The following is a 17,972-nucleotide window of genomic DNA, read 5'->3' on the forward strand; positions in this document are numbered from 1 at the left end:
TACAAGATGGCGGCACACAGTATAAAGATGCACTGCTTATAACACAGGATGCAACAATAAATTAGCTACAAGATGGCGGCACACAGTATAAAGATGCACTGCTTATAACACAGGATGCAACAATAAATTAGCTACAAGATGGCGGCACACAGTATAAAGATGCACTGCTTATAACACAGGATGCAACAATAAATTAGCTACAAGATGGCGGCACACAGTATAAAGATGCACTGCTCATAACACAGGATGCAACAATAAATTAGCTACAAGATGGCGGCACACAGTATAAAGATGCACTGCTCATAACACAGGATGCAACAATAAATTAGCTACAAGATGGCGGCACACAGTATAAAGATGCACTGCTTATAACACAGGATGCAACAATAAATTAGCTACAAGATGGCGGCACACAGCATAATGATACACTGCTTATAACACAGGATGCAACAATAAATTAGCTACAAGATGGCGGCACACAGTATAAAGATGCACTGCTTATAACACAGGATGCAACAATAAATTAGCTACAAGATGGCGGCACACAGTATAAAGATGCACTGCTTATAACACAGGATGCAACAATAAATTAGCTACAAGATGGCGGCACACAGTATAAAGATGCACTGCTTATAACACAGGATGCAACAATAAATTAGCTACAAGATGGCGGCACACAGTATAAAGATACACTGCTTATAACACAGGATGCAACAATAAATTAGCTACAAGATGGCGGCACACAGTATAAAGATGCACTGCTTATAACACAGGATGCAACAATAAATTAGCTACAAGATGGCGGCACACAGTATAAAGATGCACTGCTTATAACACAGGATGCAACAATAAATTAGCTACAAGATGGCGGCACACAGCATAAAGATACAGAGCTTTACCAACTGGATTCTGTAATGGGTTAAAATAAGAGGACAACTTGAAAGAGAGCTGCTGGTGCAGGAGGGTAAATAATAGCATGTTGAGTAGTAACCATACTACTTTAGTTGTACTCAGCAGTGTAATGTCCCTTTAAGGGTGAGCTGTAATAATAGGGTAAGTTTAGAAGAACTGAGTACATTGGAAAGAACAATTCAGTGTTTGCCATACTACCACAAACACACTCTCATGAAGCCTCATAGGTTTTCCCTCTTCAGTTAGATTGATGCTTTGTAAAGCTCATTGCTTATCTTCATTCACTCTGTTTTCTTCTGCCAGTCTATCACTTGCTCTTACTCATCATCATGAAATTAGTATATAAATGCCACAGAGATGTAGCTTATTACAAGATAGCAGATGTTAATATCAGTATCCTGTTTAAGGAACATCAAATATATTTCCAATTTACTTCCATTACCAAAATTGCTACATTCACTAAGTATCCTTTGTTGAGGGAGCAGCAATGCACTACCGGGATCTAGCTGAACACATCATGTGGCCCAATAACAAGAGACATATGTGTCTAGATACCAATCAGCAGTTAGCTCCTAATAATGCATTGCTGTTCCTTAGCCTACCTGGGAATGCTTTTAAACAAAGGATACAAAAAAAACCAAAGCAACTTAGATAATATAAGTGGAAAGATCTTTAAAATTGCATGCCCTATCTGATTCATGAAAGTTAAATTGTGACTTGGCTGTCCCTTTAACTTGCTTGATTTCTTTTTGTGAAATACTTCTGTAATTAAGTCAGAATACAGATCATTTATAGGGTCTTTGCAGTTTCATAATGTTCCCGACTCCAGTGCACAAGAAAGAAATACGAATGCACCTGTGTAGTGCTTAATTTTAAATATGTTCCCTTCCCTGAAGTAACATGAACAGGATGGTAAAGGTCAGATATGCAGATGTCTTTCTAGCACAGTGATGTTATTGTTTCAAGCATGTCAGTAAGTCATAGGCTTTACAACAAAGGTCAGACTTTGTGAAAGACAATCTCTTTTTTGTAATACTGACAGCATTTAATAGACACTATTTGCAGAGACTGGCAACTCAATAGCTGTGCTGGATGTTCTTTATGTAGTGTGGTTGTCCATATTCAAATGTCCAAAACAATATAGGGATCCCACACTTTATGGCCTCAATATTTAAGAAAGCTAACAATGCTAGTTTTTTTTCCCCTCCGTTGTATGCAACGCCTTATTTGCTTTCCCTTTTTTGCCTATATTTCAAGATGACAACATAGAAAATAGCACCCATTAATCTTGAAAGGAAAAACAGATAGTTTCAATGCATTTAGTACAGACTTCATAAATCTTAAACTAGTGGTGTGTGCACAGAGCACCTAGGGAAGATAGCTTACCTTCTTAATCTGCATTTCTAAACCATGTGGAAGCGACCAAGCAGATTCTAATTAAGCAGATCACTGCTTCCTTATCCTAGAAAATTAGGTTTTCATAGAGAAAAAAAAATCCTATACTTGTACTAAAACGTGACCTGAAGTTTAAACCATGCAATCTCTACAACTGAACTTAAAGAAAATAAATGATTACGGTACATTAAAGTAGCAATTACAGAAGAAACATTTTTCAGCTTTTGGCATTTATTACCTTTGCATCCTCAGTTCCTTGGGATCAAAGCATATTAGTCCTTCTCCAGGAACTTCTCCATCCTCTGCTACTCGTTTTTCTCGCTTGGCATTTCGTTTTTCTTCACGACGGTATTGTTTCATTAAGTGCTTTTCCTGCTCAGACTGAACAGTGACTTGACAGCCATAAAAGGGTCTTGCATTTTCTCCAGAATTCCGTTTGCACTGTTCTGCAGTGTTAACAGATGGTTCAGTTAACTTTTATTTCATTTATTTATTTGTAGGTGCAGGAATCAAGTGAGGTATATGGTTTTCAAATGTATGTATACTTTAGGATATGACATCTATCTATGAGTGTTAGGAATTTCTAGAATAAAAACATTTTAATTGTGTAAAAAATTCACTATTATACATTTAATCAACATGTGTTTATTTATTTACATCAATACCACATCCTTTAAACAAGTGATGTAGAAATTTACTCTCCCTTTTAACTTTACTCCTCTGCAGTTGTAGGGCATTCAGCTGCATCTATATCAAAAGGGTAACTTTTTACATTATGGGGCATATTTATCAAGCTCTGAATGGAGCTTGATGCCCGTGTTTCTGGCGAGCCTGCAGGCTCGCCAGAAACAGCAGTTATGAAGCAGCGGTCACAAAGAGCGCTGCTCCATAACCTGTCCGCCTGCTCTGAGCAGGCGGACAGACATCGGCGGAAATCAACCCGATCGAGTACGATCGGGTTGATTCACACCCCCCTGCTGGCGGCCTCTTGTGAGCTGCTGGTGCAATGCTGAATACGGCGAGCGAGGTCTGTCGGACCTGATCCGCACTGTCGGATCAGGTCCAACAGACCTTGATAAATAGAGGCCTATGTATCTAATGTATTCTATTTTGTTCTCAGAATCTATAAATAAAACACAAATATAATGGAATGAGCTTGTACCATAAACAGTGACACTTTCATCCTCACATTCCCCAAATTTGGAAGCAATAGGAGGTGAAAAGTTAATATATATCTGAGCATCGTAGCCATTCTGAGGAATACAATAGAATGAGGAAGGAGCAATCTCTGAAGTAGTATTCCACAAGAAATGAAGATGGTATGAAACATGGCTAACAATCAAAAATTACTTACAAATAGACACACTACATAGCTCCAAGCCCAAAAACTCATCTTACTGTGCAAGAGCAACAAAGTAGCCTAAACATACCATATTAATAATAGCAATAAGAAACACCAAGATCTGTAGAACTTTCAGACAATTCCATGGAACAGCTTCCCCCCCAAAAAAAAATATTCCAATACAAGGCATTATCCTTGAGCCTTCATTATTTTACAGAATTGTAAATTGAGGACTTGAAGAGTTAAAAACAACACTGACCTACTACAAAAAGCTCTTAAAATAGGGGTCCTACATTGTTTAATATTACAAAAAAGTACAAAATATTAAGGTATCACTAAGATTACAAACTAACCAGTAATCCACAAAATAGTAATAATTTTTCTCCAGTTGATGGTGGACAGAAATAAAGAACTATATGATACATTCAGAAGTAAAGAAGGGGAGTTGTCATAACTGCTTTATCCTGATGTAAAAATGAGATGAGAAGGAATAAAAAATAAAATACCCATCTTAAAAATATTACTATGGAACCAGCATAGAATAGATTAAAAAAACTCTAAATAATAACGTAAAAAATGTTGTAATAAGGGCGTAAATGTGTAAAAAAAAATGACAGGGAAGAACATGCAGAACCAGGGGAAATAAGGACTATTGAAGATAGCATAAATATTTCCACAGCTTGAAATAACTTTCTGGCTATAAAAGAAGTGAAAAGGCAAAAACCTGAATATTAATTCAAATGCCTGATGAGTAAACCCATTTCCACACTAATATGTGCACAATACCTAATATAGAATATACGTTATCAGAATTGTGGGTAATGGTTGCAGCATCATTTGACCTTTAATGTGCTTTTAATATTTTTTATTTGTGTGTCTCTTATTTTTTCATATCCGAATAATAATTTACTGATCATTATTCCAAAGTTTTTCACTGTATATGGAGAACAGTCTTTCTGCAGAAGACAATTTTATCAGTTTATTGAGAATGAGTCGTTCATTTATAGATTTTATTCACATGGATTATGAGACATTATATAGTACCAATTCTAATCACTTGGTTATACCCAAAATGACACATTATGAAATGCTCCTCTGTGTGGATTATGCTTTTGTTATTTATTTATTTTTAAATCTAGGCTGTTGGGTCCAAACATCTTACCCTTATAATATCACTAAATCTTTTCAAATTCAAGTAATACCCCTATGTGTATTACACAAAAAAGGAAGCAATACAGTACTAAAAAGTGAGTATTATATTAATTACTTAAATGTATTTAGCCTAAAGTCACTTGTGTTAAATTATTTTTACCATCTGATGTATTTTCTCAGCCATCACTTATATTCATGACACTCTTGGACAGACATTATGAAATGATGTTTAAGAAAAACATCAACATGACTATTCACTACTTAAGACCCATGTATCTTCTCAATGAGAAATATTATTTTTTCCTACCTTGTTGGAAGCGTGACATGACACCATTTGGACAACTCAGGGACATCTCCACAACTTTATGTCTTTGCTGAAGAAGTACTTCTATAAATTCTATCCCTTCAGGTCCTAGAAATTCGAATAACTGCAATAAAATAGAAACAGAAAAATTTTAACATATGTTGAATGAGAATGACAGCACACAGGCTACCACTTCAAGTCTAACTGATGTTATAATAATGCTCGGAAGCAAATAGATCTTGGAAATACAACAAGCATCAATCATTACTGGAGAGTTTTGGTTTGTGCAGAATCTACCCATATGCTGACCTAGCATGAACAACATCTTATGCTTTATCAAACATTTTAATAAATACAGGGTTGGGCTTTGTATTTACTGAATCAGAGGACAAATGAACAAAACTAGCTTTACTGTGCCATACTTTTTAAAGTACTCTACATCATTAAATGGACAGTAAACTTACAAAATAATGTTATATAATTCTGTACATAGTACAGAATAATATAACATTATCTTAGTGGCAGCTTTCTAAATCAAAAGCATTGTGAGATTTTTTATTCCAAAGTTGGACTCCGCTCCAGGCTTTACTAAGCGGGTCTTGTTTTTCAAAAGCGCTCGACTATACAGTGTGCCCGATCACGCCATTATACTGAATGTAGCTTGCTCCCGTTCTGGTCTGATAACGTGAGCAAGCTACATTAAGCTCAATGGCGCGATCGGGCGCGATGTGACTAGACAGTGCGCCCGCAAATCGCTTTTGAAAAACAAGACCTGCTCAGTAGAGCCTGGAGCGGAGACCAGGTAAGTCCAACTTTGGAATAAAAAATCTCACAATGCTTTTGATTTAAAAAGCTGCCACTAAGATAATATTATATTATTCAGCACTATGTCCAGAATGATATAACATTATTTTGTAAGTTTACTGTCCCTTTAACTATAAGTTATGCAACACAGCCAGGTAGACTTTCCAATCAAGTATGCTGGTGTACTTCCCAAAAGCGGTAGGGAGAATTTTGAGGCGTTCAAGGTCGAATGTTTGCTGGACTGATAGTCTTATATGGGACATATGAAGCAAAATGCAGTTGGGTTGGAGTGCCATTCAGGCTGGGAAAAAACAAAATGTATGATTAACTGATAAATGTATTTATTTCCGCATATGGAGAGTCCACAATGTCATCAGTTACTAGTGGGAATATCACTCCTGGCCAGCAGGAGGAGGCAAAGAGCACCACAGCAAAGCTGTTAAGTGTCACTCCCCTACCCATAATCCCCAGTCATTCGACCAAAAGAAAAATGGGGGAAAAAATGTTTAGTCAAAAATTAACTAACTGTCTTAAAATTTTAAGAGTGGGGTCCATATCCGGAAAGAAAGAAATTTATCAGGTAAGCATAAATTTTGTTTTCTTTCCTAAGATATGGAGAGTCCAGAACGTCATCAATTACTAGTGGGAACCAATACCAAAGATAGAGGACACAGATGACTAAGGAGGGATAACAAGACAGGCAGACCTAAACAGAAGATATCACCGCTCGAAGAACCATTCTCCCAAAAGAAGCCTCGGCTAAGGCAAAAATATAACATTTGGAACATTTGGAAAAAGTATGCAGGGAGGACCAAGTTGCAGCCGTTTTGAAAGCCCAAGAAGAGGAGACAGCCCTCATGGAATGAGCCGTAATTCTCTCAGGAGGCTGCTGACCAGCAGTCTCATAAGAAAAATGAATCATACTTCTCAACCAGAGAGAAAGAGAAGTAGCAGTAGCTTTCTGAACTCTACACTTTCCAGAGAAACAAACAAACAGGGCAAAGGACTGACGAAAATCCTTAGTCGCCTGTAGGTAGAATTTTAGAGCACGCATAATATCCAAGTTGTGTAACAAACATTCCTTATAAGAAGAAGGATTAGGACATAGAGAAGTTACAACAATTTCCTGATTAATATTTCTATCTGAAACCACTTTAGGGAGGATTCCCACTTTAGTACAAAGAACCACATTATCAGAAAGAAAAATAAGGTAAGGCTAATCACACTGCAAAGCAGAGAGTTCAGAGACTCTCCGAGTAGAAGAAATAGCAATAAGAAACAAAACCTTTCAAGATAACAACTTAATATCTATGGAATGCAATGGCTCAAACTGAGCCTGCTGCAAAACTTTAAGAACAAGGTTAAGGCTCCAAGTAGGAGCAACAGACTCAAACACAGGCCTTATTCTGACCAGGTCCTGACAAAAGGATTTAGCATCTGGCACATTCACCAGATGCTTGTGCAACAAAATAGATAATGCAGAAATCTGACCCTTCAGAGAACTGACTGACAATCCTTTCTCCAGACCTTCCCGGAGAAAAGACAAAATCCTAGGAATCCTGACACTACTTCAAGAGTAGCCCTTGGATTTGCCCCAATAAAGGTATTTACACCATACCTTATGGTAAATCTTTCTAGTAACAGGCTTGCGAGCCTGAAATTTTGGTCTCAATGACCGACTCAGAAAAACCATGCTTAAACAGAAATAAGTGTTCAATCTCCAAGCAGTCAGCTTCAGAAAAACGAGATTTGGGTGAAGGAATGGACCCTGATTTAGAAGGTCCTTCCTCAGAGACAGCCTCCAAAGTGGAAGAGATGACATCTTCACTAGGTCTGCATACCAGATCCTGCAAGGCTATGCAGGAGTTATTAGAATTGCCGATGCTCTCTCCTGTTTGATATGAGCAATGACTCGTGGAAGGAGAGCAAACGGAGGAAACAGATATGCCAGACTGAAATCCCAAGGAATCGCCAGGGCATCTATCAGGGTGGCCTGCGGATCTCTCGACCTTGAACCGAACCTTGGAAGCTTGGCTTTCTGCCGAGACGCCATCAGATCCTACTCCGGCATCCACATTTGAGGGCTAACCTGGAGAACACCTCCGGATGGAGAGCCCACTCCCCGGGATCAAATGCCTGTCTGCTCAGGAAGTCCGCTTCTCAGTTATCCACACCTGGATTGTGGATGGCAGAAAGACAGCAATTGTGAGCTTCCGCCCAGTGAACAACCCGAGCAACCTATTTCATGGCTAAGGAACACAGAGTTCCTCCCTGGTGGTTGATGTAAGCCACTATGGTGATATTGTCTGACTGGAACCTGATAAACCGGGCTAAGGACAACTGAGGCCAAGCATTGTAAATCACTCTCAACTCCAAGATTTTTATGGGGAGAGCAGACTCCTCCAAAGTCCATAGTCCCTGTGCCTTTAACGAAACCCAGACTGCTCCAAAGCCCAGGAGACTGGCGTCCATGGTTACAATCACCCAGGAAGGTCTCCGGAAGCATGTTTTCCCCCGAGACAGATGCTCCTGAGAAAGCTACCACGGAGAGAGTCTCTTGTCGACTGATCTAGATCTATCCTCTGAGACAGATCTGAATGATCCCCATTCCATTGTCTGAGCATGCATAACTGCAGAGCTCTCAAATGGAATCGAGCAAAGGGAATGATGTCCATGGAAGCAACCATCAGACCAATTACTTCCATACATTGAGCCACTGATGGCTGAACAGTAGACTGCAGAGAGAGGAAAGAGGAAAGAATTTAGGATTTTCTGATCTCTGTCAAAAAATTTTTTTCTTAGATAGGTAATCTATTATGGTCCCTAAGAAAACTACCCTTGTAGCTGGCACAAGGGAACTCTTTTCCAGATTCACTTTTCATCCATGGGAATGTAGAAAAGAGATCAAGATCTCTGTATGAGAGTTTGCTTGTTGAAAAGATGGCGCTTCAACCAATATGTTGTCCAGATAGGGCGCCACTGCAATTCCCCGGGACACTTTAGGTCTAGAATAGGAAGAAAAGTTCCCTCTTTTTTGGGAACCACAAACAGATTTTAATAGAATCCTAGACCCTGTTCCCTTACAGGAACTGGAACTATTACTCCCAGGGAAGAAAGGTCCCGAACACAATTCAAAAATGCCTCTTTATTTATCTGATCTGCAGATAATCTTGAGAGGTGGAACCTGCCTTTGGGAGGAAAAGTCTTGAATTCTAGTTTGTAACCCTGAGATACTATGCCCACAGCCCAGGGATGGGCACACCCTTCATGCTGAGGGGTGTCTTAGCTAGCTTCCCCTTGTTTCAAGACTGATTATGTTTCCAAGAAGACTTGGACTGTTCCTGCTTGGAAGAGGGAGATGAAGATTTTCCATTGAAGTTTCGAAAGGAACGAAAATTACTTTAGGTCTATTCTTCTTGTCTTGTGGAAGAAAAGACCCTTTTCCACCAGTAATGTCAGAAATTATATCTGCCAGACCAGGTCCAAACAAGGTCTTACCCTTGTAAGGAAGCGCCAAAATCTTGGACATAGAAGTAACATCCGCTGACCAAGATTTTAGCCACAGTGCCCTGCGAGCTAGAACAGAGAAGCCAGATATCTTGGCTCCCAGCTTAATAACTTGCAGGGTAGCATCAGAAACAAAAGAATTGGCTAGCTTAAGAGCCTTAATTCTGTCCTGGATCTCCTCTAAAGGAGCCTCTACCAAAATTGAATCAGACAAGGCGTCACACCAAAAAGATGCCGCACTTGACACAGTGGCAATACAAACTGCAGCTTGCCATTGAAGACCTTGATGAACATACAACTTCTACAAATAAGCCTCCAGCTTTTTGTCCATTGGATCCTTAAAAGAGCAACTATCCTCTATAGGAATAGTAGTTTAATGGAGTCAGCGACAGGAAACATCTTTTTAAAGAAAGAAGACGGGGAAAAAGGTATCCCTGGCTTCTCCAATTCCTGTGAAATAATCTCTGTTGCACGGTCTGGAACAGGAAACACTTTTACAGTGGAAGGAACATCATAGTATTTATTAAGTTTACTAGATTTCTTAGGGTTGACAATGACAGGCGTATCAGAATCGTCCAAAGTAGCCAAAACCACCTTTAACAAAAGCTTAAATCTGAAGGTTACTACTTCAGCATCAGATGAAGGAATTAGACTGTCCGAATCTGAGATTTCACTTTCAGAGGCTACTGACGTATCCTCCTGATCAGACCTATGAGGGAGGGCAATCTGAGTAGCAGTGGGAAGAACAAACACCTTGTAATCTGAATCTCTAATTTTCCTCTTGCGTTTTCCCTTTAGCATAGGAAAAGCAGATAATGCCACAGATACCGCAGAAGATACCTGATCAGCAAATTCTGCAGGCAAATAAACTCCCCCAGGAGTCTGAAAGGAACTGCAGGGCACTGTATGTGACACTATAGAGGCTAGGGGCGTTTGAGTAGAAAGCTGTGGCATATCCGGAACAGCATCATCCTGGGAGACATTAAGCTCAAAAACAAAAATCCCATCTTTACATTATAAAGTTTATCTAAACATGTAGAACAAAATTGCGTAGGGAAAACAATTTGGTTCTCAAGGCACAGCAGACACCTGTCCATTGGAACAGATTCCTGCTCCATGATTACAGAAAATAAAAATAAAAAAGAATCTTTAAATTTGGATATCTGTCAGACCTCAGCTAAACGATATAGACCCACAATATGAATGCAGCTGGCACTTTAATTTAGAAACTAGCAGAGCGAGGATATTCTTAAAAAAAAAACTCAGAGAAACCTCTACACCTCAGCCTTGACTGAGGTGCCTACCTGACATTCTGCAATGAAGAGTAGAAATCGCAAAGAGGAAAACAGGAGAAGACTAGCTGAACTCGTCCTGTTCAGCCGACACCGCTCCATAACACTGAAGTGGGAAAGGAGTGTCACGTGACCGTGCGCTATTCAGCTGCGCCACAGTAAGGCGCAAAAATGAAAGCCGGTCTCTTCCTGATTACGCTATGAAGCCTTGTTACACTGTGGGACTTCACAGTTACGGCAAAATCTCAGTTGGATGGCATGAAAAAGTCTCAGCGATTACAGACAGCCTTCTTCAACACACTAACATACATTCCCTTATGTCTTTAATAAAATTAAAAAAAAACAGGGAGTAATAAAAAAATAAGAGCCAAAAATGAGATTAACTCTTTCATCTTATAAAAGAGTTAACACCTCAGTCTCCAAACACATACATAAACGTGCCTGCTCCTTGCCTAAACCAAATCTATCCCAAGGATTTATAATGTCCCAATTTATATGATGCAGGAAATCTTCTAAATGCAAGTCTCCCAACCTAGAAGACAAAAGCACTTACCTGCAGTCTAGCTGTCCGGCAGGAGGAAAGCTCGCAAGGCGTGACAGGACACATACTCCTATCAGAGACCTGTAGAAAAAAGAAAGAACAGACTAAACCTACTCTGGCTTTCTATACTAGGGCAGCAATATGTTAGGAAAACAGAGCAATGCCATCCTCACAAGAAGAGATTAAAGTGGACTATGGCTAGACCCAAAAATCTTGCTTGTAGCGAAAGAAATCCAATTTTCTTCAGACACCAACACTTCACCTCCTCCATTGACAAAGGCAAAGAGAATGACTAGGGATTATGGGTAGGGGAGTGACACTTAAAAGTCTTTGCTGTGGTGCTCTTTGCCTCCTCCTGCTGGCCAGGAGTGATATTCCCACTAGTAATTGATGACGTTGTGGATTCTCTATATCTTAGAAAAGAAAAAAACATAATTTATGCTTACCTGATAAATTCCTTTCTCCTGTTAAGTGTAGTCAGTCCACGGGTCATCCATTACTTATGGGATATTAACTCCTCCCTAACAGGAAGTGCAAGAGGATCACCCAAGCAGAGCTGCTATATAGCTCCTCCCCTCTACGTCATACCCAGTCATTCGACCGAAACCAAACGAGAAAGGAGAAACCATAGGGTGCAGTGGTGACTGGAGTTTAATTTAAAATTTAGACCTGCCATAAAAAACAGGGCGGGCCGTGGACTGACTACACTACAGGAGAAAGGAATTTATCAGGTAAGCATAAATTATGTTTTCTCCTGTTAAGTGTAGTCAGTCCACGGGTCATCCATTACTTATGGGATACCAATACCAAAGCTAAAAGTACACGGATGACGGGAGGGACAGGCAGGATCTTTACACGGAAGGAACCACTGCCTGAAGAACCTTTCTCCCAAAAACAGCCTCAGAAGAAGCAAAAGTGTCAAATTTGTAAAATTTGGAAAAAGTATGAAGAGAAGAGCAAGTTGCAGCCTTGCAAATCTGTTCAACAGAGGCCTCATTCTTAAAGGCCCACGTGGAAGCCACAGCTCTCGTAGAATGAGCTGTAATTCTTTCAGGAGGCTGCTGTCCAGCAGTCTCATAGGCTAAACGTATTATGCTACGAAGCCAGAAAGAGAGAGAGGTAGCAGAAGCTTTTTGACCTCTCCTCTGTCCAGAATAAACGACAAACAGGGAAGAAGTTTGGCGAAAATCTTTAGTTGCCTGTAAATAAAATTTCAGGGCACGGACTACGTCTAGATTGTGTAGAAGTCGTTCCTTCTTTGAAGAAGGGTTAGGGCACAATGATGGAACAACAATCTCTTGATTGATATTCCTGTTAGTGACTACCTTAGGTAAGAACCCAGGTTTAGTACGCAGAACTACCTTGTCTAAATGAAAAATCAGATAAGGAGAATCACAATGTAAGGCCGATAACTCAGAGACTCTTCGAGCCGAGGAAATAGCCATTAAAAACAGAACTTTCCAAGATAACAGCTTGATATCAATGGAATGAAGGGGTTCAAACGGAACACCCTGTAAAACGTTAAGAACTAAGTTTAAGCTCCACGGTGGAGCAACAGTCTTAAACACAGGCTTAATCCTGGCCAAAGCCTGACAAAAAGCCTGAACGTCTGGAACTTCTGACAGACGTTTGTGTAAAAGGATGGACAGAGCTGAGATCTGTCCCTTTAAAGAACTTGCAGATAAACCCTTTTCTAAACCTTCTTGTAGAAAAGACAATATCCTAGGAATCCTAACCTTACTCCATGAGTAACTCTTGGATTCGCACCAATGTAAGTATTTACGCCATATTTTATGGTAAATTTTCCTGGTAACAGGTTTCCTAGCCTGTATTAAGGTATCAATTACTGACTCCGAAAATCCACGCTTTGATAAAATCAAGCGTTCAATCTCCATGCAGTCAGCTTCAGAGAAATTAGATTTTGATGTTTGAAAGGACCCTGAATTAGAAGGTCCTGTCTCAGAGGCAGAGACCAAGGTGGACAGGATGACATGTCCACTAGATCTGCATACCAGGTCCTGCGTGGCCACGCAGGCGCTATTAGAATCACCGATGCTCTTTCCTGTTTGATCCTGGCAATCAATCGAGGAAGCATCGGGAAGGGTGGAAACACATAAGCCATCTTGAAGGTCCAAGGTGCTGTCAGAGCATCTATCAGAACCGCTCCCGGGTCCCTGGACCTGGACCCGTAACAAGGAAGCTTGGCGTTCTGGCGAGACGCCATGAGATCCATATCTGGTTTGCCCCAACGCCGAAGTATTTGGGCAAAGACCTCCGGATGAAGTTCCCACTCCCCCGGATGAAAAGTCTGGCGACTTAGGAAATCCGCCTCCCAGTTCTCCACGCCTGGGATGTGGATCGCTGATAGGTGGCAAGAGTAAGACTCTGCCCAGAGAATTATCTTTGAGATTTCCATCATCGCTAGGGAACTCCTTGTCCCTCCTTGATGGTTGATGTAAGCCACAGTCGTGATGTTGTCCGACTGAAACCTGATGAACCTCAGAGTTGCTAGCTGAGGCCAAGCTAGAAGGGCATTGAAAACTGCTCTTAATTCCAGAATGTTTATGGGAAGGAGACTCTCCTCCTGAGTCCATGATCCCTGAGTCTTCAGGGAATTCCAGACAGCGCCCCAACCTAGCAGGCTGGCGTCTGTTGTTACAATCGTCCAATCTGGTCTGCTGAAGGGCATCCCCTTGGACAGATGTGGCTGAGAGAGCCACCATAGAAGAGAATTTCTGGTCTCTTGATCCAGATTCAGCATAGGGGACAAATCTGAGTAATCCCCATTCCACTGACTTAGCATGCACAATTGCAGTGGTCTGAGATGCAGGCGTGCAAAGGGAACTATGTCCATTGCCGCTACCATTAAACAAATTACCTCCATGCATTGAGCCACTGACGGGTGTGGAATGGAATGAAGGACACGGCAAGCATTTAGGAGTTTTGTTAACCTGTCCTCTGTCAGGTAAATTTTCATTTCTACCGAATCTATAAGAGTCCCTAAGAAAGGAACTCTTGTGAGTGGCAATAGAGAACTCTTTTCTTCGTTCACCTTCCACCCATGTGACCTTAGAAATGCCAGTACTAACTCTGTATGAGACTTGGCAGCTTGGAAACTTGACGCTTGTATCAGAATGTCGTCTAGGTACGGAGCTACCGATATTCCTCGCGGTCTTAGTACCGCCAGAAGAGAACCCAGAACCTTTGTGAAGATTCTTGGAGCAGTAGCTAACCCGAAGGGAAGAGCTACAAACTGGTAATGCCTGTCTAGGAAGGCAAACCTTAGGTACCGGTAATGATCCTTGTGAATCGGTATGTGAAGGTACGCATCCTTTAAATCCACTGTGGTCATGTACTGACCCTTTTGGATCATGGGTAAGATTGTCCGAATAGTTTCCATTTTGAACGAAGGAACTCTTAGGAATTTGTTTAGGATCTTTAAATCCAAGATTGGTCTGAAGGTTCCTTCTTTCTTGGGAACCACAAACAGATTTGAGTAAAACCCTTGTCCGTGTTCCGACCGCGGAACCGGGTGGATCACTCCCATTAGTAAAAGATCTTGTACACAGCGTAGAAACGCCTCTTTCTTTATCTGGTTTGTTGACAACCTTGAAAGATGAAATCTCCCTTTTGGAGGAGAAGCTTTGAAGTCCAGAAGATATCCCTGAGATATGATCTCTAACGCCCAGGGATCCTGGACATCTCTTGCCCAAGCCTGGGCGAAGAGAGAAAGTCTGCCCCCCACTAGATCCGTTTCCGGATCGGGGGCCCTCACTTCATGCTGTCTTAGGGGCAGCAGCAGGTTTTCTGGCCTGCTTGCCCTTGTTCCAGGTCTGGTTAGGTTTCCAGCCCTGTTTGTAGCGAGCAACAGTTCCTTCCTGTTTTGGAGCGGAGGAAGTTGATGCTGCTCCTGCCTTGAAGTTGCGAAAGGCACGAAAATTAGACTGTCTAGCCCTTGGTTTGGCTCTGTCTTGAGGCAGGGCATGGCCCTTACCTCCAGTAATGTCAGCGATAATTTCTTTCAAACCGGGCCCGACTAAGGTCTGCCCCTTGAAAGGTATGTTAAGCAATTTAGATTTAGAAGTCACATCAGCTGACCATGATTTAAGCCACAGCGCTCTGCGCGCCTGAATGGCGAATCCGGAGTTCTTAGCCGTAAGCTTAGTTAAATGTACTACGGCATCAGAAATAAATGAATTAGCTAGCTTAAGGACTCTAAGCTTGTCTGTAATCTCATCCAATGTAGCTGAGCTAATGGTCTCTTCCAGAGACTCAAACCAGAATGCCGCCGCAGCCATGACAGGCGCAATGCATGCAAGGGGTTGCAATATAAAACCTTGTTGAACAAACATTTTCTTAAGGTAACCCTCTAACTTTTTATCCATTGGATCTGAAAAAGCACATCTATCCTCCACCGGGATAGTGGTACGCTTAGCTAAAGTAGAAACTGCTCCCTCCACCTTAGGGACCGTCTGCCATAAGTCCCGTGTGGTGGCGTCTATTGGAAACATTTTTCTAAATATAGGAGGGGGTGAGAAAGGCACACCGGGTCTATCCCACTCCTTGTTAACAATTTCTGTAAGCCTTTTAGGTATAGGAAAAACGTCAGTACACGTCGGTACCGCAAAATATTTATCCAGCCTACATATTTTCTCTGGGATTGCAACCGTGTTACAATCATTCAGAGCCGCTAATACCTCCCCTAGTAACACACGGAGGTTCTCAAGCTTAAATTTAAAATTTGAAATGTCTGAATCCAGTTTATTTGGATTAGATCCGTCACCCACAGAATGAAGCTCTCCGTCTTCATGTTCTGCAAATTGTGACGCAGTATCAGACATGGCCCTAGTATTTTCAGCGCACTCTGTTCTCACCCCAGAGTGGTCGCGTTTACCCCTAAGTTCTGGCAATTTAGATAAGACTTCAGTCATAACATTAGCCATGTCTTGCAAAGTGATTTGTAAAGGCCGCCCTGATGTACTTGGCGTCACAATATCACGCACCTCCTGAGCGGGAGATGCAGGTACTGACACGTGAGGAGAGTTAGTCGGCATAACTTCCCCCTCGTTGTCTGGTGAAATTTTCTTTACATGTACAGATTGGCTTTTACTTAAAGTAGCATCAATGCAATTAGTACACTAATTTCTATTGGGCTCCACATTGGCCTTTGAACATATTGCACAAAGAGATTCCTCTATGTCAGATATGTTTAAACAAACTAGCAATTAAACTAGCAAGCTTGGAAAATACTTTTCAAATAAATTTACAAGCAATATAAAAAAACGTTACTGTGCCTTTAAGAAGCACACAAAACTGTCACAGTTGAAATAACAATGAACCTGATTAGTTATAGAAACCAAATTTTCACATTAAATTCATTAATTTAGCAAAGGATTGCACCCACTAGCAAATGGATGATTAACCCCTTAATACACAAAAAACGGATAACAATAAAAATATATACGTTTTTATCACAGTCAAAGCACAGTCTCACAGGTCTGCTGTGAGTGATTACCTCCCTCAAAACTAGTTTTGGAGACCCCTGAGCTCTGTAGAGACGTCCTGGATCAGAACAGGAAGACTTGTGACTGAATTTCTACTGCGCAGTAAAAGCGCCAAAATAGGCCCCTCCCACTCATAATACAACAGTGGGGAAGCTCAGTAAACTGATTTTATTCAAAACAAACGACAGTCATGTGGAAAAATAATGCCCATAAAATTTTTTCACCAAGTACCTCAGAGAAAAAACGATTAACATGCCAGTAAACGTTTTAAATATAAATATATGAAATGTTAATAAAAAGCCTGTTGCTAGTCGCTTTCACTGCAGAAAGGCTATAAGTTATATATATACAGTATTTTCTTAGTGAAGTGCCATTCCCCAGAAATACTTCAGTGCAAACATACACACATATCAGCCTGATACCAGTTACTACTACTGCATTTAAGGCTGTACTTACATTACATCGGTATTAGCAGTATTTTCTCAGTCAATTCCATTCCTTAGAAAATAATATACTGCAACATACCTCCTTGCAGGTGAACCCTGCCCGCTGTCCCCTGTTCTGAAGTTACCTCGCTCCTCAGAATGGCCGAGAACAGCAAATGGATCTTAGTTACGTCCGCTAAGATCATACACAACTCAGGTAGATTCTTCTTCTAATGCTGCCTGAGAAAAAACAACACACTCCGGTGCTGTTTAAAATAACAAACTTTTGATTGAAGAAATAAAAACTAATTTTAATAACCACAGTCCTCTCACACGTCCTATCTATTAGTTAGGTGCAAGAGAATGACTGGGTATGACGTAGAGGGGAGGAGCTATATAGCAGCTCTGCTTGGGTGATCCTCTTGCACTTCCTGTTAGGGAGGAGTTAATATCCCATAAGTAATGGATGACCCGTGGACTGACTACACTTAACAGGAGAAAATCCTATAAAAGCAGAAAGGTACTAGTTGTAAAGCTAGCAGTTTAGAGAGCCAGATAAGTACGATAAAACTCATGCCAGCTATACACTCCGTGCCGGTAAACTACCCTAACTTGAACTGACTGAGTAGAAGCATGCACATAGCTCAGTGGAGAAGTGTATGTGAGTAAGTGTGGATGACCCTGCATTGTGCAAAACAATCACTAATCTACTACTTATAAATTTTCTCAATTTAACACTGAAATGGTAAGACAAAAATTTAATGGCTTGTATGCTTAAAAAAATATTCTTTGTT

The 17,972-nt window shown here is 40.8% G+C and overlaps 1 protein-coding gene across 1 annotated transcript in view; it reads right to left on the reverse strand.

Moving 5' to 3' along the window:
- The window catches only part of ASCC3 (activating signal cointegrator 1 complex subunit 3), a 1,409,126-nt gene that overhangs the window by 1,197,262 nt on the left and 193,892 nt on the right, over positions 1 to 17,972 (reverse strand). Inside the window, exons 5-6 of the mRNA XM_053710577.1 lie at positions 5,109 to 5,229; positions 2,546 to 2,753 (exon numbers count right to left, since the gene is read on the reverse strand). Coding sequence (XP_053566552.1) covers positions 2,546 to 2,753; positions 5,109 to 5,229 — 329 coding nt within the window. The remainder of the gene's footprint in view (positions 1 to 2,545; positions 2,754 to 5,108; positions 5,230 to 17,972) is intronic.

The sequence above is a fragment of the Bombina bombina genome, chromosome 4 (genome assembly GCF_027579735.1).
Source record: "Bombina bombina isolate aBomBom1 chromosome 4, aBomBom1.pri, whole genome shotgun sequence".
NCBI lineage: Eukaryota > Metazoa > Chordata > Amphibia > Anura > Bombinatoridae > Bombina > Bombina bombina.